Raw genomic sequence first — 22,855 nt, forward strand, 5'->3', positions numbered from 1 at the left:
AGTGAGTCCATTGAGTGAGTGAGTCCATTGAGTGAGTGAGTCCAGTGAGTGAGTGAGTCCAGAGTGAGTGAGTGAGTGTGTCCAGTGAGTGAGTGTGAGTGAGTGAGTGTGTCCAGTGAGTGAGTGTGTCTAGTGTGTCCAGTGAGTGAGTGAGTCCAGTGAGTGAGTGTCCAGTGAGTGAGTGAGTGAGTGAGTCCAGTGAGTGAGTGAGTCCAGTGAGTGAGTGTGTCTAGTGAGTGAAAACAGTGAGTGAATGAGTGTGTCCAGTGAGTGAGTGAGTGAGTGAGTGTGTCCAGTGAGTGAGTGAGTGAGTGAGTGAGTGTGTCCAGTGAGTGAGTGTGTCCAGTGAATGAGTGTGTCCAGTGAATGAGTGTGTCCAGTGAATGAGTGTGTCCAGTGAATGAGTGAGTGAGGGTGTCCAGTGAGTGAGTGAATGAATGGTGTCCAGTGCGTGAGTGAGTGTGTCCAGTGCGTGAGTGAGTGAGTGAGTGAGTGGTGAGTGAGTGTGATCCAGTGAATGAGTGAGTCCAGTGAGTGAATGTGTCCAGTGAGTGAGTGAGTGAGTGAGTGAGTGAGTGAGTGGTGAGTGAGTGAGTGAGTGAGTGAGTGAGTGAGTGAGTGAGTGAGTGAGTGCCTGGTGAATGAGTGAGTCCATTGAGTGAGTGAGTCCATTGAGTGAGTGAGTGAGTGAGTGAGTGAGTGAGTGAGTGAGTGAGTGAGTGAGTCCATTGAGTGAGTGTGTCTAGTGAGTGAAAACAGTGAGTGAATGAGTGTGTCCAGTGAATGAGTGTGTCCAGTGAATGAGTGAGTGAGTGTGTCCAGTGAGTGAGTGAGTGAGTGAGGGTGTCCAGTGCGTGAGTGTATCCATTGAGTGAGTGAGTCCAGTGAGTGAGTGAGTCCAGTGAGTGAGTGAGTCCAGTGAGTGAGTGTGTCCAGTGAGTGAGTGAGTGAGTGAGTGAGTGAGTGAGTGAGTGAGTGAGTGAGTGAGTGAGTGAGTGAGTGAATGTGTCCATTGAGTGAGTGTATCCAGTGAGTGTGTCCAGTGAGTGAGTGTGTCCAGTGAGTGAGTGTGTCCATTGAGTGAGTGTGTCCATTGAGTTAGTGTGTCCAGTGAGTGAGTGTGTTCAGTGAGTGAGTGTGTCCAGTGAGTGAGTCCAGTGAGTGAATGAGTGAGTCCAGTGAGTGAGTGTGTAAAGTGAGTGAGTGAGTCCAGTGAGTGTGTCCAGTGAGTGAGTGTGTCCAGTGAGTGAGTGAGTCCATTGAGTGAGTGTGTCTAGTGAGTGAAAACAGTGAGTGAATGAGTGTGTCCAGTGAATGAGTGTGTCCAGTGAATGAGTGAGTGAGTGTGTCCAGTGAGTGAGTGAGTGAGTGAGGGTGTCCAGTGCGTGAGTGAGTATGTCCAGTGCGTGAGTGAGTGAGTGAGTGAGTGAGTGAGTGAGTGAGTGAGTGAGTGAGTGAGTCCAGTGAATGAGTGAGTCCAGTGAGTGAGTGAGTCCAGTGAGTGAGTCCAGTGAGTGAATGAGTGAGTCCAGTGAGTGAATGAGTGAGTCCAGTGAGTGAGTGTGTACAGTGAGTGAGTGAGTCCAGTGAGTGTGTCCAGTGAGTGAGTGTGTCCAGTGAGTGAGTGTGTCTAGTGAGTGAAAACAGTGAGTGAGTGAGTCCAGAGTGAGTGAGTGAGTGGTGAGTGAGTGAGTGAGTGAGTGAGTGAGTGAGTGAGTGAGTGTGTACAGTGAGTGAGTGTGTCTAGTGAGTGAGTGTGTCCAGTGAGTGAAAACAGTGAATGAGTGAGTGAGTCCAGTGAGTGAGTGAGTGAGTGAGTGAGTGAGTGAGTGAGTGAGTGAGTGAGTGTGTCCATTGAGTGAGTGTATCCAGTGAGTGTGTCCAGTGAGTGAGTGTGTCCATTGAGTGAGTGTGTCCAGTGAGTGAGTGTGTCCAGTGAGTGAGTGTGTTCAGTGAGTGAGTGTGTCCAGTGAGTAAGTGAGTGAGTGTGTCCAGTGAGTGAGTCCAGTGAGTGAATGAGTGAGTCCAGTGAGTGAGTGTGTACAGTGAGTGAGTGAGTCCAGTGAGTGTGTCCAGTGAGTGAGTGTGTCCAGTGAGTGAGTGAGTCCATTGAGTGAGTGTGTCTAGTGAGTGAAAACAGTGAGTGAATGAGTGTGTCCAGTGAATGAGTGTGTCCAGTGAATGAGTGAGTGAGTGTGTCCAGTGAGTGAGTGAGTGAGTGAGGGTGTCCAGTGCGTGAGTGAGTATGTCCAGTGCATGAGTGAGTGAGTGAGTGAGTGAGTGAGTGAGTGAGTGAGTGAGTGAGTGAGTGAGTGTGTCTAGTGAGTGAGTGTGTCCAGTGAGTGAAAACAGTGAATGAGTGAGTGAGTCCAGTGAGTGAGTGAGTGAGTGAGTGAGTGAGTGAGTGAGTGAGTGAGTGAGTGAGTGAGTGAGTGAGTGAGTGAGTGAGTGAGTGCCTGGTGAATGAGTGAGTCCAGTGAGTGAGTGTGTCCATTGAGTGAGTGTATCCATTGAGTGAGTGTATCCATTGAGTGAGTGAGTCCAGTGAGTGAGTGGGTCCAGTGAGTGTGTCCAGTGAGTGAGTGTGTCCAGTGAATGAGTGAGTCCATTGAGTGAGTGTGTCCAGTGAGTGAGTGTGTTCAGTGAGTGAGTGTGTCCAGTGAGTAAGTGAGTGAGTGTGTACAGTGAGTGAGTCCAGTGAGTGAATGAGTGAGTCCAGTGAGTGAGTGTGTCTATTGAGTGAGTGTGTCCATTGAGTGAGTGAGTCCAGTGAGTGAGTGAGTCCAGTGAGTGTGTCCAGTGAGTGAGTGAGTCCATTGAGTGAGTGAGTCCAGTGAGTGAGTGTGTCTAGTGAGTGAAAACAGTGAGTGAGTGAGTGAGTGAGTGAGTGAGTGAGTGAGTGAGTGAGTGAGTGAGTGAGTGAGTGAGTGTGTCTAGTGAGTGAGTGTGTCCAATGAATGAGTGAGTGTGTCCAGTGAGTGAGTGAGTGAGGGTGTCCAGTGCGTGAGTGAGTGAGGGTGTCCAGTGCGTGAGTGAATGAGTGAGAGAGTGTGTCCAGTGAGTGAGTGTGTCCAGTGAATGAGTGTGTCCAGTGAATGAGTGTGTCCAGTGAATGAGTGAGTGAGTGAGTGAGTGAGTGAGTGAGTGAGTGAGTGAGTGAGTGAGTGAGTGTGTCCATTGAGTGAGTGTATCCAGTGAGTGTGTCCAGTGAGTGAGTGTGTCCATTGAGTGAGTGTGTCCAGTGAGTGAGTGTGTCCAGTGAGTGAGTGTGTTCAGTGAGTGAGTGTGTCCAGTGAGTAAGTGAGGAGTGAGTGTGTCCAGTGAGTGAGTCCAGTGAGTGAATGAGTGAGTCCAGTGAGTGAGTGTGTACAGTGAGTGAGTGAGTCCAGTGAGTGTGTCCAGTGAGTGAGTGTGTCCAGTGAGTGAGTGAGTCCATTGAGTGAGTGTGTCTAGTGAGTGAAAACAGTGAGTGAATGAGTGTGTCCAGTGAATGAGTGTGTCCAGTGAATGAGTGAGTGAGTGTGTCCAGTGAGTGAGTGAGTGAGTGAGGGTGTCCAGTGCGTGAGTGAGTATGTCCAGTGCGTGAGTGAGTGAGTGAGTGAGTGAGTGAGTGAGTGAGTGAGTGAGTGAGTGTGTCCAGTGAGTGAGTGAGTGAGTCCAGTGAGTGAGTGAGTCCAGTGAGTGAGTGAGTCCAGTGAGTGAGTCCAGTGAGTGAATGAGTGAGTCCAGTGAGTGAATGAGTGAGTCCAGTGAGTGAGTGAGTGAGTGAGTCCAGTGAGTGAGTGAGTGAGTGTCCAGTGAGTGAGTGTGTCCAGTGAGTGAGTGTGTCTAGTGAGTGAAAACAGTGAGTGAGTGAGTCCAGTGAGTGAGTGAGTGAGTGAGTGAGTGAGTGAGTGAGTGAGTGAGTGAGTGAGTGAGTGAGTGTGTCCAGTGAGTGAGTGTGTCTAGTGAGTGAGTGTGTCCAGTGAGTGAAAACAGTGAATGAGTGAGTGAGTCCAGTGAGTGAAAACAGTGTGAGTGAGTGAGTGAGTGAGTGAGTGAGTGAGTGAGTGAGTGAGTGACTGAGTGAGTGAGTGTGAGTGAGTGAGTGAGTGAGTCCATTGAGTGAGTGAGTCCAGTGAGTGAGTGTGTCTAGTGAGTGAAAACAGTGAGTGAGTGAGTGAGTGAGTGAGTGAGTGAGTGAGTGAGAGTCTAGTGAGTGAGTGTGTCCAATGAATGAGTGAGTGTGTCCAGTGAGTGAGTGAGTGAGGGTGTCCAGTGCGTGAGTGAATGACTGAGAGAGTGTGTCCAGTGAGTGAGTGTGTCCAGTGAATGAGTGTGTCCAGTGAATGAGTGTGTCCAGTGAATGAGTGTGTCCAGTGAATGAGTGAGTGAGTGTGTCCAGTGAGTGAGTGAATGAGGGTGTCCAGTGCGTGAGTGAGTGTGTCCAGTGCGTGAGTGAGTGAGTGAGTGAGTCCATTGAGTGAGTGTGTCCATTGAGTGAGTGTGTCCATTGAGTGAGTGTGTCCATTGAGTGAGTGAGTCAATTGAGTGAGTGAGTCCAGTGAGTGAGTGTGTCCATTGAGTGAGTGTATCCATTGAGTGAGTGAATCCAGTGAGTGTGTCCAGTGAGTGAGTGTGTCCATTGAGTGAGTGTGTCCAGTGAGTGAGTGTGTCCAGTGAGTGAGTGTGTTCCAGTGAGTGAGTGTGTCCAGTGAGTGTGAGTGAGTGAGTGAGTCCAGTGAGTGAGTGAGTGAAGTGAGTGAGTGAGTGAGTGAGTGAGTGAGTGAGTCCAGTGAGTCCAGTGAGTGTGTCCAGTGAGTGTGTCCAGTGAGTGAGTGAGTGTGTGTCCAGTGAGTGAGTGTGTCTAGTGAGTGAAAACAGTGAGTGAATGAGTGTGTCCAGTGAATGAGTGTGTCCAGTGAATGAGTGTGTCCAGTGAATGAGTGAGTGAGTGAGGGTGTCCAGTGTGTGAGTGAGTGTGTCCAGTGCGTGAGTGAGTGCGTGAGTGAGTGAGTGAGTGAGTGGTGAGTGGTGGTGAGTGAGTGAGTGAGTGAGTGAGTGGTGGTGAGTGAGTGAGGGTGTCCAGTGAATGAGTGAGTGTGTCCAGTGAATGAGTGAGTCCAGTGAGTGAGTGAGTGAGTGAGTGAGTGAGTGAGTGAGTGAGTGAGTGAGTGAGTGAGTGAGTGAGAATGAGTGAGTCCAGTGAATGAGTGAGTCCATGAATGAGTGAGTGAGACCATTGAGTGAGTGAGTGATTGAGTGAGTGAGTCCATTGAGTGAGTGAGTGAGTGGTGAGTGAGTGAGTGAGTGAGTGAGTGAGTGAGTGAGTGAGTGAGTGAGTGAGTGAGTGAGTGAGTGATGAGTGAGTGAGTCCAGTGAGTGAGTGAGTCCATTGAGTGAGTGTGTCCATTGAGTGAGTGTGTCCATTGAGTGAGTGAGTCCATTGAGTGAGTGAGTCCATTGAGTGAGTGAGTCCATTGAGTGAGTGAGTCCATTGAGTGAGTGAGTCCATTGAGTGAGTGAGTCCAGTGAGTGAGTGAGTCCAGTGAGTGAGTGAGTTCAGTGAGTGAGTGAGTCCAGTGAGTGAGTGTGTCCATTGAGTGAGTGTATCCATTGAGTGAGTGTATCCATTGAGTGAGTGAGTCCAGTGAGTGAGTGAGTCCAGTGAGTGTGTCCAGTGAGTGAGTGTGTCCAGTGAGTGAAAACAGTGAATGAGTGAGTGAGTCCAGTGAGTGGTGGTGGTGGTGAGTGGTGAGTGAGTGAGTGAGTGGTGGTGAGTGGTGAGTGAGTGAGTGAGTGAGTGAGTGAGTCCATTGAGTGAGTGAGTCCAGTGAGTGAGTGTGTCCAGTGAGTGAAAACAGTGAGTGAGTGAGTGAGTGAGTGGTGAGTGAGTGAGTGAGGTGAGTGAGTGGTGAGTGAGTGAGTGAGTGAGTGAGTGAGTGTCTAGTGAGTGAGTGTGTCCAATGAATGAGTGAGTGTGTCCAGTGAGTGAGTGAGTGAGGGTGTCCAGTGCGTGAGTGAATGAGTGAGAGAGTGTGTCCAGTGAGTGAGTGTGTCCAGTGAATGAGTGTGTCCAGTGAATGAGTGTGTCCAGTGAATGAGTGAGTGAGTGTGTCCAGTGAGTGAGTGAATGAGGGTGTCCAGTGCGTGAGTGAGTGAGTGAGTGAGTGAGTGAGTGAGTGAGTGAGTGAGTGAGTGAGTGATTGAGTGAGTGAGTGAGTGAGTGAGTGAGTGAGTGAGTGAGTGAGTGAGTGAGTGAGTGAGTGAGTGCCTGGTGAATGAGTGAGTCCATTGAATGAGTGAGTCCATTGAGTGAGTGAGTGAATGAGTGAGTGAGTGAGTGAATGAGTGAGTGAGTGTGTCCATTGAGTGAGTGTGTCCATTGAGTGAGTGTGTCCATTGAGTGAGTGAGTCAATTGAGTGAGTGAGTCCAGTGAGTGAGTGTGTCCATTGAGTGAGTGTATCCATTGAGTGAGTGAATCCAGTGAGTGTGTCCAGTGAGTGAGTGTGTCCATTGAGTGAGTGTGTCCAGTGAGTGAGTGTGTCCAGTGAGTGAGTGTGTTCAGTGAGTGAGTGTGTCCAGTGAGTAAGTGAGTGAGTGTGTCCAGTGAGTGAGTCCAGTGAGTCCAGTGAGTGAGTCCAGTGAGTGTGTCCAGTGAGTGTGTCCAGTGAGTGAGTGTGTCCAGTGAGTGAGTGTGTCTAGTGAGTGAAAACAGTGAGTGAATGAGTGTGTCCAGTGAATGAGTGTGTCCAGTGAATGAGTGTGTCCAGTGAATGAGTGAGTGAGTGTGTCCAGTGAGTGAGTGAGTGAGTGAGGGTGTCCAGTGCGTGAGTGAGTGTGTCCAGTGCGTGAGTGAGTGAGTGAGTGAGTGAGTGAGTGGTGGTGAGTGAGTGAGTGAGTGAGTGAATGAGTGAGTCCAGTGAATGAGTGAGTCCAGTGAATGAGTGAGTCCAGTGAGTGAGTGAGTGAGTGAGTGAGTGAGTGAGTGAGTGAGTGAGTGAGTGAGTGAGTGAGTGAGTGAGTGAGTGAGTGAGTGAGTGATGAGTGTGTGAGTCCAGTGAGTGAGTGAGTCCATTGAGTGAGTGTGTCCATTGAGTGAGTGTGTCCATTGAGTGAGTGAGTCCATTGAGTGAGTGAGTCCATTGAGTGAGTGAGTCCAGTGAGTGAGTGAGTCCAGTGAGTGAGTGAGTCCAGTGAGTGAGTGTGTCCATTGAGTGAGTGTATCCATTGAGTGAGTGTATCCATTGAGTGAGTGAGTCCAGTGAGTGAGTGAGTCCAGTGAGTGAGTGTGTCCATTGAGTGAGTGTATCCATTGAATGAGTGAGTCCATTGAGTGAGTGTGTCCAGTGAGTGAGTGTGTTCAGTGAGTGAGTGTGTCCAGTGAGTAAGTGAGTGAGTGTGTACAGTGAGTGAGTCCAGTGAGTGAATGAGTGAGTCCAGTGAGTGAGTGTGTCCATTGAGTGAGTGTGTCCATTGAGTGAGTGAGTCCAGTGAGTGAGTGAGTCCAGTGAGTGTGTCCAGTGAGTGAGTGAGTCCATTGAGTGAGTGAGTCCAGTGAGTGAGTGTGTCTAGTGAGTGAAAACAGTGAGTGAGTGAGTGAGTGAGTGAGTGAGTGAGTGAGTGAGTGAGTGAGTGAGTCTAGTGAGTGAGTGAGTGTGGGTGTCCAGTGCGTGAGTGAGTGAGTGTGTCCAGTGCGTGAGTGAATGAGTGAGAGTGTGTCCAGTGAGTGAGTGTGTCCAGTGAATGAGTGTGTCCAGTGAATGAGTGTGTCCAGTGAATGAGTGTGTCCAGTGAATGAGTGAGTGAGGGTGTCCAGTGAATGAGTGAGTGAGGGTGTCCAGTGAGTGAGTGAATGAGGGTGTCCAGTGCGTGAGTGAGTGTGTCCAGTGCGTGAGTGAGTGAGTGAGTGAGTGAGTCCAGTGAATGAGTGAGTCCATTGAGTGAGTGTGTCCAGTGAATGAGTGAGTGAGTGTGTCCAGTGAGTGAGTGAGTGAGTGAGTGAGTGAGTGTGTCCATTGAGTGAGTGTGTCCATTGAGTGAGTGAGTCAATTGAGTGAGTGAGTCCAGTGAGTGAGTGAGTCCAGTGAGTGAGTGAGTCCAGTGAGTGAGTGTGTCCATTGAGTGAGTGTATCCATTGAGTGAGTGAGTCCAGTGAGTGAGTCCAGTGAGTGAGTGAGTCCAGTGAGTGAGTGAGTCCAGTGAGTGTGTCCAGTGAGTGAGTGTGTCCAGTGAGTGAGTGAGTGAATGAGTGAGTGAGTGAGTGAGTGAGTGAGTGAGTGAGTGAGTGAGTGAGTGAGTGAGTGAGTGAGTGAGTGAGTGAGTGAGTGAGTCCATTGAGTGAGTGTATCCAGTGAGTGTGTCCAGTGAGTGAGTGTGTCCATTGAGTGAGTGTGTCCAGTGAGTGAGTGTGTCCAGTGAGTGAGTGTGTTCAGTGAGTGAGTGTGTCCAGTGAGTAAGTGAGTGAGTGTGTCCAGTGAGTGAGTGAGTGTCCAGTGAGTGTGTCCAGTGAGTGAGGGAGTGAGTGAGTGAATGAGTGAGTCCAGTGAGTGAGTGAGTCCAGTGAGTGAGTCCAGTGAGTGAGTGAGTCCAGTGAGTGAGTGAGTGAGTGTGTCCAGTGAGTGAGGGAGTGAGTCCAGTGAATGAGTGACTCCAGTGAGTGAGTGAGTCCAGTGAGTGAGTGAGTGAGTCCAGTGAGTGAGTGAGTCCAGTGAGTGAGTGAGTCCATTGAGTGAGTGAGTCCATTGAGTGAGTGAGTCCAGTGAGTGAGTGAGTCCATTGAGTGTGTGTGTCCAGTGAGTGAGTGAGTCCAGTGAGTGAGTGAGTCCAGTGAGTGAGTGAGTGAGTGAGTCCAGTGAGTGAGTGAGTCCAGTGAGTGAGTGAGTCCAGTGAGTGAGTGTGTCCAGTGAGTGAGTGTGTCCAGTGAGTGAGTGTGTCCAGTGAGTGAGTGAGTGAGTGAGTGTGTCCAGTGAGTGAGTGAGTGAGAAAGCTTTCTCTGGAGAAAAGACCTGCAGAATAGTACACTACTACCCAGAGCTGAAAGGGCAGCTACTACTCAACTTAAACCAGCCAGCCCAGACACCATCTCAATTAACGGACAGCCGCAGACTCTCTTAAAAATACCTCTGCAGGGTTTGGTAATGCCAGCCAAGCCCCGTACAATAATACACATATCATGGTCAGTGTTTCCTCCAGGTTTGTCCTTTGGGCAGGGTGCAGACGCCTATGAAGAGACAACCGGGTCTGCCAACAGATATGCCTATTTAAAGATGCATAATTGACGTCATTGTTTTAAGCCCAGGGGCAACATAGAGAGCGAGAAACAGGGAAGGAGGGGGAAGAGAGGGAAATGAGAGAAAGAGAGGGTTGAAAATATACTTATAGTTTCAAGGTTGTGGGGGGAGCACAGATCATCCACAGTACCCCACTTGACCTACTGTTTCCACAGAAAGAAGACTTGAATTGCTATATAATTCTGTACAGTTTTTTTTTTTACTTGGAGCACCAAAATTTCCCCTCAAGGTTTTTCGAAAAGCAATCAATGAGCGCACATTGTCTCTTTGCATACATCTGTTTGTCATTGAAACAGCACCACCAGAAAATATGGCCTCTAATTAATCTTCATCAAGCGGCAAGCCTGTGTGTGTGTGTGTGTGTGTGTGTGTGTGTGTGTGTGTGTGTGTGTGTGTGTGTGTGTGTGTGTGTGTGTGTGTGTGTGTGTGTGTGTGTGTGTGTGTGTGTGTGTGTGTGTGTGTGTGTGTGTGTGTGTGTGTGTGTGTGCGCGTTAATGTGTACACACGCTGAAGTATGTTCCTTCACCAACTGGCTATATCCAAAGAAAAGGTTGTGACTTGAGGTATTGGGCTGAAAAATGCATTCTAGCATACACACAGCACTAGAACACAAACAGCCCTGTGCAACAGTCAAAATACCACACAGACGAGGGGGGGGGGGGACTCATCCTGGGTGACGGAGGCCAGGAGAGGACACACCAGATGGACAAACACAAGGAAGGACAAATGTAAGGATGGACAAATGTAAGAATGGATGGACGGACAGGCCAATAGTGACAGACAGGCTAACGAATGGGTAGACAGACAGACAGAAAGCCAGACAAATACTGAGAGACAGACGGATGAACGGACAGACAGACCAGGGCAGGGTCCATCTCTTCATTCAGCAGAGCCTCGTTCCTGATCAGAGCGACCCGCTGGGCAAAGCGACATGTGGAGATGGATTCCTGATAGACAGAGGAAAGAGGAGAGGAAGAGAGGAGGGAAAGAGAGAGACAGTGAGATAGTTGAATCTGGATGGCTATAATTTCCTCATTTCCAATTACAGTTCCTTAATGAACTAAACAAATAATTCAAGCTTTCCCTAACACAGACTTGATCTTAACCCCATCCAACTAAAGACAAAAACTGTCCCTGCGACAGCATTTAAGGTCATAAATACTATGCTCTGTAGATGGAGGCATTGTCATATATTTTTTTTGTGGGGGGGGTAGATCAGCTTTAATATTGTAGATAGATTGTAACTGCATGTCTGCATCATTTCCAAACCCCCATAAAAAAAGTAAATATATTCAGATCCCTTGACTTTGTCCACATTTTGTTACGTTACAGCCTTGTTCTAAAATAAGATTATAATTCAATTTTTTTTTTTTTTTTTTTTTTTTTTCAGTAATCTACACACAATAACCAATAATGTCCAAGCGAAAACAGGTTTTTATAAATGTAAATATATTTTCCTTTACAATTTTCCACAAACCCTACAACCCCTCCACTAATTGGAGTAAACTAATGAACAACAACACTTACTTCCAGCTTATGCATACTATATACATTTAAAGGACACAATCTATTTTACAATTGTTATCTTTTGTTTGTTTTTACTCCTGTCCTTCCGCTACCTTCAACCCCTCCAATCTATTTCTGAAGACTATCCAGTTTGATTTCAAGTTGCCATATATTTTTAACTGTGCTGTTTCACAAACGTTCTGAACCAATATACAATTTACATTAGTTATCTTGTTGTTATTAGTCCTGCCCTTCAGCTCCATTCAACCCCTCCCATCTATATCTCTTTACACCATCCATATTGGATTTCTATTAGCCATATATTTTTCAAATGATGTTTCACAAAATAACCTTTCTATTCTCAGAGTTTCTACAGATTGTAAATTATAGATTAACATTTTTGGTAAAAGTATTATTATAATATTGATTGATTGACTATGTCTTTTCAAATCACCCAGTAGTGCTATCTGCAGAGTTAGCTCTAGGTAAATGTTGCAAGGCATTGTCATTTTGTTGTCCCTCGTTTACCCAATTGTTTCCATGTTTTTTTTTCCACAACCTAACTTGAAATCCAAAAGTTTGACTTCTATAAATCATGCATTAAAGGTGCAGACGCTTTTCAGAATAAAAAATTGGGTCTTTAATGTCAATGGGAAATTTGCACCAAATGTTCGCTGGTTACAAACTATAGGATTTGGCCCATGGTGAATGGGGAACACTTACATCAACATTTCTCTTGTCCACAGACACAGTGGCGATCATGGTGGTCATGCAGTTCCCTCCCAGGCTGTCCCGCAGCACCGACGTCATCATGGAATTTCGGTAGGGAATGTGCAAGCGGTTCTTCTCTGAGAGAGCAATGATGACCTGACTCAGAGAGAGAGGGAAGAAAGGGGAAGACGAAGAGGAATTTGAGTACTAGATCAGACGTATACAGGTTCCGCATTCTTTTATGCTATTTTATTCATTAAGAGGCAACAAGTGCAAAAACAAGCATTTCGGCTGATGGACAGAAATACTCCAACTATGAATTGTTCAGAGATTTAAGGTGCATTCAGAAGGATGACATCAAACATAGAATGGCTAGGAACTTTTCTACGACACCAGGACACATCTTCTATGTCTGTGAGGGAGTATGCGTAAAACCCACAACAACCCTCCTCCTCCTCCTCTCTGCTCTCCCCCTTGTATGACCTTGTTCCCCTCCCTATTTAAACCCCATGTGACCTCTGAACTCTGACCTGCTCCAGGTAGTGCAGTGACAGGTTGATGTACTTGGCCTCTGTGAGCAGCTGCCCACACACGCCTGTCTTGCCCACCCGCTCCGAGCCTGCCAGGTCCACCAGATGTAGCTTGGAACGCCGCACGGTGATCGAGCCGGGCTCACGGCCACACAGGTGCATGGTGAAGATGCAGTGAGAACGCGTGGATGCCTGGTTCATAGGGGTCTGGGGAGGGAAGAAGTAGAGAAAAGGGGCAGAGAGCGGGAGGTAGAGAGGTTGTATACCCAATATAAGTATTTACTCCTCTTCAAAATAAAAGGTATGCAAACTGACACAGAGAAAGAAGAGGTGAGAGAGAGGAGATAGAGGGAAGGGAGACAGAGAGAGAGAGAGAGAGAGAGAGGCAGGCATAATGATGGTACCCACACTTTGCATCTAGGCCTAAACACCAATCATTTCTGCAATGTGCTCTCTAGTAGGTACTGTCGAAAAACACCCCCACAACACGAAATGCCTGAAATGACTGTCCAGACATTGACACAAGCTCTTTCTAAATTCATATTTCCTCAATTCTTTGCATCCTCTCTCCTAACCTTTACAAAAGGCATTTGATGAGAAGTTCTGCGTAGAGGGACATTGGACCTTCTCCAATATGGTTAAACAGGAGGCAAGGAGATAAGAGCGAGGAATCGCAGAAAGACGAATTGAGAAAGAGGCATCTTACCATCTTACTACAGGCATTCCCATGTCATTTCAGCAAGCCACAACACCCACCATCTCAGATTGCTATGAAATTGGTAAGATTTGCATTCCTGAAACATTATTTTGCTGAAATGTAATTTTATCTTGGAGAAATTAAGATAATTGATTGCACCAAAATTGGCAATTTAAATGTATAGGATTAATGTAATATTCAAAAAATACGGTAAAGTACCAACATCCAATTTGGATCAAACTTCTCCCACCGGAGTACGACATGAGGAATATTTTTTTGTTTGTCAAAAGCCACCCATGGTCATCCTCACAATTCAGGCCAGTCCTCCATGAAAACAAATCAGTTTGACATTACAAAGACGACTTCTGCTTATACCAGATCAAAAGACAGGGGACGGTGTATTTCCCCGTCTATATCAAGGGACCAGGGTTCTGGTCGAGAAGCATGGTCTCGACTGCTCCTACAGTTTTGCTTCGGTACTGCAGTTCAACTGACGCTCAGCCCAGAAAGACAATTTCCATTCACAACCACATAGATAAGTCAGACTAGAAAATTCCTAATAAAACACTTTATTCATCATCTTTGTGAACAAAACATCCAATGAATTATAACTGTCGCGGAGGCCGATTATTTTTCTTCATCATTCACAGATATCAACCTTAAAAATGTATCTAATGTCTGCCTAGTTTTTGGATGATGATGTCGTTGCAGCTCCCAAGTGTTAATGGACAATGTGATGTTGGTCCGAATAAACCGGATGCAACCCGTATATAGACGGTCCATGAATCGGCATATGCGAACGTGAGTAGATTACCTTGCAAACAATGGGCGGACATCTTGAATGCAGGCTCCAGTTCTTATTATACCTCCGTAATTTACACTATATACAAAAAATTAAGGACACCTGCTCTTTCCATGACATAGACTTACCAGATGAAAGATATGATCCCTTATTGATTTTGCATGTTAAATCCATTTCAAACAGTGAAGTTTAAGGTGAGGAGACAGCTTAAAGAAGGATTTTTAGGCCTTGAGACAATTGGGGGCGGCAGGGTAGCCTAGTGGTTAGAGTGTTGGACTAGTAACCGGAAGGTTGCAAGTTCAAACCCCCGAGCTCACAAGGTACAAATCTGTCGTTCTGCCCCTGAACAGGAATTTAACCCACTGTTCCTAGGCCGTCATTGAAAATAAGAATTTGTTCTTAACTGACTTGCCTGGTTAAATAAAAGGTAAAAAATAAAAAAATATATATATAAAGAAATTGGAGACATGGATTGTGTATGTGTGCCATTCAGAGGTTGGGCAAGACAAAACATGGAAGTGCCTTTGAACAGGGTATGGTAGTAGGTGCCAGGCGCACAGGTTTGTGTCAAGAACTGCAACGCTGCTGGGTTTTTCACACTCAACAGTTTACCGTGTGTATCAAGAATAGACAACCAGCAAACTTGACACAATTGCGGGAAGCAGTTGACCTGTGGGGTCGAAGGAATTGTTGACCTGTGGAGCGCTTTCAACACCTTCTAGAGGCCATGTCCCAACAAATTGAGGCTGTTCTGAGGGCAAAAGGGGGTGCAACTCAATATTAGGAAGGTGTTCCTAATGTTTTGTATACTCAGTGTATACACCAGCTAGTACATCATCACCACAAGGACATGCTCTCTCTCCCTATCCCTCCTTTCCCCTCAGTGGGAAGGACAACATCAAAGCCCTGACATGTGTGAATGACGAGCAATAAACATCTGGTCGGGGATGTACAAAAATGCTGAGGGTGATTTTCTGAGGGTTAAAAATAGCGGTGGGCCCAGAGAGAGTCAGGGAACAGGACAAGACAGACAGACACAGTTTGGCCTAGTGCAAGTGGTGGAACCATCCTCTTTGGAGTCCACACCCACACCCACTCTGATATCATCTCAGCCAAGTCCATGGGCCGAATTAAGCCCTCCCCTTTCCGAAAGTCAAAAAGTGTACATGTAGGTACACCACCACAAAATTGTGATTAGTCCAAATAATCAGTGATGCAAAAACCAGCACATCAGTTAAAATATTCCTCATGTCACCAGGGGTGCACCAGCGGTCTAAGCCGCTGCTTATGGCCAACTTCAAGTGTTCATAACAATTGGTAATCAGCATTTATGGACGCAGATTACATTGCATTCCACGAGGAAACTGCGAAGTAGGCTGATCACCTGTTACGCGAGTGCAGCAAGGAGCCAAGGTAAGGTGCTAGCTAGCATTAAACTTACCACATAAAAAAATATTAATCTTCACATAATTGCTAGTTAACTACACATGATTGATGATATTACTACGCCTCTGAACCACCCATACCGGATCCGGGATAATTGTCATCAGCAACGCTGAATAGCATAGCGCCACATTCAAATAATATTACTAGAAAATATTCATATTCATGAAATCCCAAGTGCCATACCTGTTGTCTCAGATTTTGAAATGATGCTTTACAGCGAAAGCAATACAAGCATTTGTGTAAGTGTATCGCTCGACAAAACAATAAGTACACTTAGCATCAGGTAACTTGGTCACGAAAATCAGAAAAGCAATCAAATTAATCGTTTACCTTTGATGATCTTCGGATGGTTTCACTCACGAGACTCCCAGTTTGTTGTCTAATGTTCCTTTTGTTTTATAAAGATGTTTTTTATATCCAAATACCTCCGTTAGTTTGGTGCGTTATGCCCAGGAATCCACCGGAAAGAGCGGTCACGACAACGCAGACAAAAATTCCAAATTATATCCATAATGTCCACAGAAACATGCAAGACGTGTTTTATAATCAATCCTCTGGGTGTTTTTCAAATATCTATTCGATAATATATCAACCGAGACAGTTGGCTTTTCACTAGGACCTGGACAAACTATGGCCGCCTTCTTTTGCGCACAATTCACTCTGAGAGCACCCACCTATCCACTTACGCAATGTGGTCGTTCACGCTCATTCTTCAAAATAAAAGCCTGAAACTATGTCTAAAGGCTGTTGACACCTTGAGGAAGCGATAGAAAAATGAATCCGGTTGATATCCCTTTAAATGGAGCAATGGGAGGTTATGGAACATGGAGTTTTCAAAATAGAAGTCACTTCCTGGTTTGATTTTACTCAGGGTTTCGCCTGCAACATCAGTTCTGTTATACTCACAGACAATATTCTGACAGTTTTGGAAACTTTAAAGTGTTTTCTATTCTAATCTGTCAATTATATGAATATTCTAGCATCTGGTCCTGAGGAATAGGCCGTTTACTTTGGGAAGGTTATTTTTCCAAACATAAAAATAGTTAAAACCTCTTGAAGCTAGGGGGCACTATCTTGTCCTGTGTTGCATAAATGTAATGGCCGTGTGTTGGTGGCAGGGAAGTCAGGCACAGGAAAATTAACTTGGTAAAAACAGAGTTGTTTAATAAATGCTGATAAAACTCCAAAAACAAAAATATACAAAAGTGGGTACAAAACCCGTCACACACCAACATTATACATGCACATTACACACAAACCATCTCCGTGTCACGTTCGTTGAAAGGAGGACACCAAGGCGCAGCGTGATGTGAATACATTCTTCTTGTAATAAAACGAAGAAACACTAAACAAACTTACAAAATAACAAAACGAACGTGAAGCTATATAAACTGAGTGCTGACACAGGCAACAACACATAGACAATAACCCACGAAATACCCAAGGAATATGGCTACCTAAATATGGTCCCCAGACAGAGACAACGATAAACAGCTGCCTCTGATTGAGAACCAATCTAGGCAACCATAAACATTAAAACATCTAGACCAGACCAACCCCATAAACATACAAAAACAGACAGGGGAAAAACATACACTGCTCAAAAAAATAAAGGGAACACTTAAACAACACAATGTAACTCCCAGTCAATCACACTTCTGTGAAATCAAACTGTCCACTTAGGAAGCAACACTGATTGACAATAAATTTCACATGCTGTTGTGCAAATGGAATAGAAAACAGGTGGAAATTATAGGCAATTAGCAAGACACCCCCAATAAAGGAGTGGTTCTGCAGGTGGTAACCACAGACCACTTCTCAGTTCCTATGCTTCCTGGCTGATGTTTTGGTCACGTTTGAATGCTGGCGGTGCTTTCACTCTAGTGGTAGCATGAGACGGAGTCTACAACCCACACAAGTGGCTCAGGTAGTGCAGCTCATCCAGGATGGCACATCAATGCGAGCTGTGGCAAGAAGGTTTGCTGTGTCTGTCAGCGTAGTGTCCAGAACGTGGAGGCGCTACCAGGAGACAGGCCAGTACATCAGGAGACGTGGAGGAGGCCGTAGGAGGGCAACAACCCAGCAGCAGGACTGCTACCTCCGCCTTTGTGCAAGGAGGAGCAGGAGGAGCACTGCCAGAGGCCTGCAAAATGACCTCCAGCAGGCCACAAATGTACATGTGTCTGCTCAAACGGTCAGAAACAGACTCCATGAGGGTGGCATGAGGGCCCGACGTACACAGGTGGGGGTTGTGCTTACAGCCCAACACCATGCAGGACGTTTGGCATTTGCCAGAGAACACCAAGTTTGGCAAATTCGCCACTGGCACCCTGTGCTCTTCACAGATGAAAGCAGGTTCACACTGAGCACATGACAGACGTGACAGAGTCTGGAGACGCCGTGGAGAATGTTCTGCTGCCTGCAACATTCTCCAGCATAACCGGTTTGGTGGTGGGTCAGTCATGGTGTGGGGTGGCATTTCTTCGGGGGGCCGCACAGCCCTCCATGTGCTCGGCAGAGGTAGCCTGACTGCCATTAGGTACCGAGATGAGATCCTCAGACCCTTTGTGAGACCATATGCTGGTGAGGTTGGCCCTGGGTTCCTCCTAATGCAAGACAATGCTAGACCTTATGTGGCTGGAGTGTGTCAGCAGTTCCTGCAAGAGGAAGGCATTGATGCTATGGACTGTTGTTGTCAGCACATTCAACTGTGTAAAGAAAAAGTATTTAATAAGAATATTTCATTCATTCAGATCTAGGATGTTATTTTAGTGTTCCCTTTATTCTTTTGAGCAGTGTATATATTTTTTCAAACCTGAATATTTAAACCTGCATAGTTAAAAGAATTTCATGTTAGCAGGCAATATTAACTAGGGAAATTGTGTCACTTCTCTTGCATTTATTGCAAGCAGAGTCAGGGTACATGCAACAATTTGGGCAACCTGGCTCTTTGCAAGCCAATCCAAAAATCCTAAATCAAAAAACTACGCTCTCGAAGAATCAGAAACTTGTGCAAAACGCACGGAAGAACAAACTCAGTTCCGAAACTTACATATACGTGTGTAATAGTGAAAACAATAAACATCAAAGATAATCGAGCGTAAATATACACAAGCTTAATCCCGCACGAACTAAGGCAGGCAACAGGTGCCCTACATACACACAGAAATAAACGCTAATGAAACCAGGTGTGAAAAGGAACACAGACAAAACAACCAGAAAAGGAAAAAGGGATCGGTGGCGGATAGTAAACCGGCGACGCCGAGCACCGCCCGAACAGGGAGAGGAGTTACCGTCGGTAGAAGTCGGGACAGATATTTGAGAGCAGTCTGACTGAGCGGTGGAAGGCAGCAGCAGGCTCGTAAACATTCATTCTAACTTTACTGCGTTTGACAGCAGCTCTTAGCAATGCTTGATTCACAGCACTGTTTATGACATCAAGCCGATCAACTCCTGAGATGAGGATGGCAATACTAAAGCGACTATTAGAACATCCAATAGCCAAAGGTATATGAAATACAAATGGCACAGAGAGAAATAGTCAACGAGTCATAATTCCTATAACAACTACAACCTAAATCTTCTTAACTGGGAATATTGAAGAACTGGGAATATTTAACCACCAGCTTTCATATGTTTTGAGCAAGGAACTTAAACATTAGCTTCTATACATGGCACATATTGCACTTGTACTTTCTTCTCCAACACTGTTTTTTCATTATTTGAACCAAATTGAGCATGTTTCATTATTTATTTGAGACAAAATAGATTTTATTAACAGTTGAAGTCGGAAGTTTACATACACAGTAGACAAATACATTTAAACTCAGTTTTTCACAATTCCTGACATTTAATCCTAGTAAAAATGTCCTGTTTTAGGTCAGTTAGGATCACCACTTTAATTTAAGAATGTGAAAAGTCAGAATAATAGTAGAGAGAATGATTTATTTCAGCTTTTATTTCTTTCATCACATTCCCAGTGGGTCAGAAGTTTACATACACTCAATTAATATTTGGTAGCATTGCCTTTAAATTAATTAACTTGGGTCAAACATTTTGGGTAGCCTTCCACAAGCTTCCCACAATAAGTTGGGTGAATTTTGGCCCATTCCTCCTGACAGAGCTGGTGTAACTGAGTCAGGTTTGTAGACCTTCTTGCTTGCACATACTTTTTCATTTCTGCCCACACATTTTCTATAGGATTGAGGTCAGGGCTTTGTGATGGCCACTCCAACACCTTGACTTTGTTGTCCTTAAGCCATTTTGCCCCAACTTTGGAAGTATGCTTGGGGTCATTGTCCATTTGGAAGACCTATTTGCAACCAAGCTTTAACTTCCTGACTGATGTCTTGAGATGTTGCTTCAATATATCCACATAATTGTCCTGCCTCGTGATGCCATCTAATTGGTAAAGTGTACCAGTCCCTCCTGCAGCAAAGCACCCCCACAACATGATGCTACCACCCCCGTGCTTCACGGTTGGGATGGTGTTCTTTGGGCTTGCAAGCCTCCCCCGTATTCCTCCATGTCATTATGGCCAAACAGTTCTATTTTTGTTTTGTCGGACGTGAAGACATTTCTCCAAAAAGTACAATCTTTGTCCCCATGTGCAGTTGCAAACCGTAGTCTGGTTTTTTTATGGCAGTTTTGGAGCAGTGACTTCTTATTTGCTGAGTGGCTATTCAGGTTTTGTCTGTATAGGACTCGTTATACAGTGGATATAGATACTTTTGTACCCGTTTCCTCCAGCATCTTCACAAGGTCCTTTGCTGTTGTTCTGGGATTGATTTGCACTTATCGCACCAAAGTATGTTCATCTCTAGGAGACAGAACGCGTCTCCTTCCTGAACTGTTTGACGGCTGCGTGGTCCCATGGTGTTTATACTTGCATACTATTGTTTGTACAGATGAATGTGGCACCTTCAGGCGTTTGAAAATTGCTCCCAAGGATGAACCAGACTTGTGGAGGTCGACAATATTTTTACTGATGATCCCATGATGTCAAGCAAAGAGGCACTGAGTTTGAAGGTAGGCCTTAAAATACATCCACAGGTACCTCCAATTGACTCAAGTTATGTCAATTAGCCTATCAGAAGCTTCTAAAGACATGACATCATTTTCTGGAATTTTCAAGCTGTTTAAGGGCACAGTCAACATAGTGTATGTAAACTTCTGACCACTGGAATTGTGACAGTGAAGTGAAATAATCTGTCTGTAAACAATTGTTGGAAAAATGACTTGTGTCATGCACAAAGTAGATGTCCTAACCGACTTGCCAAAACTATAGTTTGTTAACAAGAAATGTGTTATCTAAGTGTATGTAAACTTCCGACTTCAACTGTATGTATTATATTACTTTAAAATAAGTGTTCATTGTTCATTGACTATTGTTGTAATTGTCATTATTACAAATATATATATATATATATATATATATACAGTGCCTTGCGAAAGTATTTGGCCCCCTTAAACTTTGAGACCTTTTGCCACATTCCAGGCTTCAAACATAATGCTCTCTCTTTTAACGGACCTCTGAGACTATCACAGTTCAGGTGCATTTATACAGAGACTTGATTACACACAGGTGGATTGTATTTATCATCATTAGTCATTTTGGTCAACATTGGATCATTCAGAGATCCTCACTGAACTTCTGGAGAGAGTTTGCTGCACTGAATGTAAAGTTGTTTTTTGATTTGTTGAAAAAGTTTGAAATATCCAATAAATGTCGTTCCACTTCATGATTGTGTCCCACTTATTGTTGATTCTTCACAAAAAAATACAGTTTTATATCTTTATGTTTGAAGCCTGAAATGTGGCAAAAGGTCGCAAAGTTCAAGGGGGCTGAATACTTTCGCAAGGCACTGTACATAAAATCGTCCGATTAATCGGTATTGGCTTTTTTTTGGTCCTCCAATAATCGGCATCGGTGTTGAAAAATCATAAATCGGTCGACCGCTAGATTATACCACTGCAAACATTGGTTTGACTCCGACTGACTGCATTATCACACTCTCTCTCCACTATAGAAAATAGGAAAGGATAGGGACTGCCTCTCTGTCTCTTTTCCCAATCCATTGCCATATCCTCTAGCTGGAAGGTCATTTCGATTTCATCATCTTCAGTCTCTCTTCCACTCCCTCACCAATCTCCCTCTTCCAATGTCACATAACTAACTCATTACTCCCTCCCTCTTCCACTCTCTCTCCCCTATTCCCCCCTCTCTATACCTCCTATTTTACCCAAATATATCTCCTCTCGTGGAAAACAGCAACACGAAGGGATGACTCAAACCCACCAGACCAATGTATGTTTGTCCACTAGCGAGCTGACCCTGCACCACCTCTCTGTGCCTCTGACCGCACATTGACCAAACACTGACCACACGTCGACCACACATGGAGCGCATGGGTCTGAGTCGGCAAGCTGTGAATGAGGGCCTTTGGGCTTGGGTAAAAAAATATATTTAAAAAAACAAGAGCAGGACCCCCTGACAGCATGCAGCTTGTGAGGACCACCAGGAGAAGAGTACTGAACAGTAAATCCTACTAGCAGTGAGGGGAGTGATTATGGCGTTAAAGGGGCGAGGCCCGCATGTGGGCTGACCAGAGGTGAGGGACGAAGGGATAGAGGGAGGGACAGAGAACAGATGAAAGGAAAGACTTCCTGGTGGGGTGGAGGGTGGTTAAAATGTGTATTTCATATCCGATGTAAAAATATAAAAAAATGTAGCTACCAAATCTCAGAGCCAATGAGATCATGGTCTTCTGAGTGTTGGCGCGAGTACTCAAGAGTGAGAGAACAAGGGAAAGGAAATAAAGAATGAAAGAAAGAATTTGAGGAACTGGAACACAGTGGTCTGATGTGGATAAATTGATGTCAGCGATTATTTGGGTTCCTGGAAGCACGAGGGGCTTCTAATGAAGGATCAAGCCCCAAAGAGGAACCTTTAACAAAAGGTTATTTGTGTGGGTGGACTGTTATGAATGGACACATGGGTTATACACAGTGTTCCCCAGCTGTGCTTGATCACCAGAGGACTAAAACAAGAAACAATGAATTTTACAACTTAAGACAGTGACTCTAGGTTGTCGAGCTCGGAACACTGAAAGAGTATCCTTGTGCCCAATATGAGTTCCCCAATACAGTAATCCCCCATAGCCAGTTTGTTGAGGTTAGAGAAGCAGACCAGCAACCAGAAGGTTTCCGGTTCGAAACCCAGGTCCAACAGGTTGTGAACATAAGGACAGTGGGACCTCAGGGCTTTTGCTAAGGAAAAAGTGATTCCAGAGACTACAGAGCATCTAAAATTAGACTATACGACACTGACATAAGGTATACATAGTGCATTTGTCAATAATACAGAAGATTCATAATGATTGTCAGAGATTGTGTCCCAAATGACACCCATATACCCTATGTGATCATTTTATAAAATATATGTTTTTATTCCTCTAATTTTTATACTTTTTAACTCTGCATAATTGGGAAAGTGATCGTAAGTAAGCATTTCACTGTAAAGCCTACGCCTGTTGTATTTGGTGCATGTGATGAATTAAAATGTTATTTTGATTTGGGATACAGAAGAGGCTTGCTCAGGGGTTTTGCTCTGAGGTTGAGTTACACTGCTTTCAGACATTTGTTTCAGAAATTCACTAGCTAATTCTATTCACTAGCTATGTAGTATACACTTTGAAATTGTGGGGTAGGTTGTGTAGACAGCGGGCGAAAATAATGCAATTTAATATCAGGCAGCACCAAGCAAACAGTGGACGTCCTATATGGAATTACTTTTGTCCTTTTAATACCAAGCAAACCTTTTGAATGAGAAAATTCTTAGTACTCCAAACAAAGAAATTGATGGACAGAAAAACATTCACTCAAAAGTAT

At 45.0% G+C, this 22,855-nt stretch overlaps 1 protein-coding gene across 1 annotated transcript in view; it reads right to left on the reverse strand.

Annotated features, from left to right (window-relative positions):
* kif6 (kinesin family member 6) overlaps positions 1-22,855 on the reverse strand; it is a 292,827-nt gene that overhangs the window by 226,673 nt on the left and 43,299 nt on the right. Inside the window, exons 7-9 of the mRNA XM_046349915.1 lie at positions 12,021-12,227; positions 11,503-11,646; positions 10,134-10,220 (exon numbers count right to left, since the gene is read on the reverse strand). Of these exons, the coding sequence (XP_046205871.1) occupies positions 10,134-10,220; positions 11,503-11,646; positions 12,021-12,227 (438 nt within the window). The remainder of the gene's footprint in view (positions 1-10,133; positions 10,221-11,502; positions 11,647-12,020; positions 12,228-22,855) is intronic.

Source organism: Oncorhynchus gorbuscha, linkage group LG05, assembly GCF_021184085.1.
Source record: "Oncorhynchus gorbuscha isolate QuinsamMale2020 ecotype Even-year linkage group LG05, OgorEven_v1.0, whole genome shotgun sequence".
Lineage (NCBI taxonomy): Eukaryota > Metazoa > Chordata > Actinopteri > Salmoniformes > Salmonidae > Oncorhynchus > Oncorhynchus gorbuscha.